The 423-nt window shown below is 61.2% G+C and overlaps 1 protein-coding gene across 1 annotated transcript in view; it reads left to right on the top strand.

Moving 5' to 3' along the window:
* LOC103779996 (voltage-dependent calcium channel subunit alpha-2/delta-4-like) overlaps window positions 1–423 on the top strand; it is a 13,460-nt gene extending 13,037 nt beyond the window's left edge. The window contains exon 8 of the mRNA XM_008947644.1: window positions 319–423. Coding sequence (XP_008945892.1) covers window positions 319–423 — 105 coding nt within the window. The remainder of the gene's footprint in view (window positions 1–318) is intronic.

The following is a 423-nucleotide window of genomic DNA, read 5'->3' as shown; positions in this document are numbered from 1 at the left end:
AGCAAACACAGGGACACACTGGCAGCATAGGACTCGGGAAGGAGCTGCAGGGGGGAGCCGATCCTGCTGCAGCCTCTGAGGCTGGGGGATGGATTTCAGGGTGTGGGGCAGAGCATGGTGAAAGCCAAAGAGGCGAGTGGCTTCCTAGCTCACAGGTGGTTGTCATGGCCCACAGGCATCAAACCCGTCCCTTCCTTTGCCCTGGTGATCTTTCCTTTTGGCCACAGGCATTGGTCCCCCTTCCAAAGGTGAGGGGCAGGCTCCCTTTCCTCTACCGGCAGCCACCAGCAAGCTGACACCTTCTCTCCCATCTTGCAGGAAAACGCCCAGGACTGCGGTGGTGCTGCCGAGGTCTCCGTCTCACCGACGCTGCTCCTCCTGCCCCTAGCCCTGCTCCTGCAGGGATGCTGCCCGCAATGGTGA

This window comes from Merops nubicus, unplaced genomic scaffold, assembly GCF_000691845.1.
Source record: "Merops nubicus isolate BGI_N331 unplaced genomic scaffold, ASM69184v1 scaffold8939, whole genome shotgun sequence".
Lineage (NCBI taxonomy): Eukaryota > Metazoa > Chordata > Aves > Coraciiformes > Meropidae > Merops > Merops nubicus.
The sequence above is the reverse complement of the archived record's forward strand: the minus strand, read 5'-3'. Positions and strand labels throughout refer to the sequence as shown.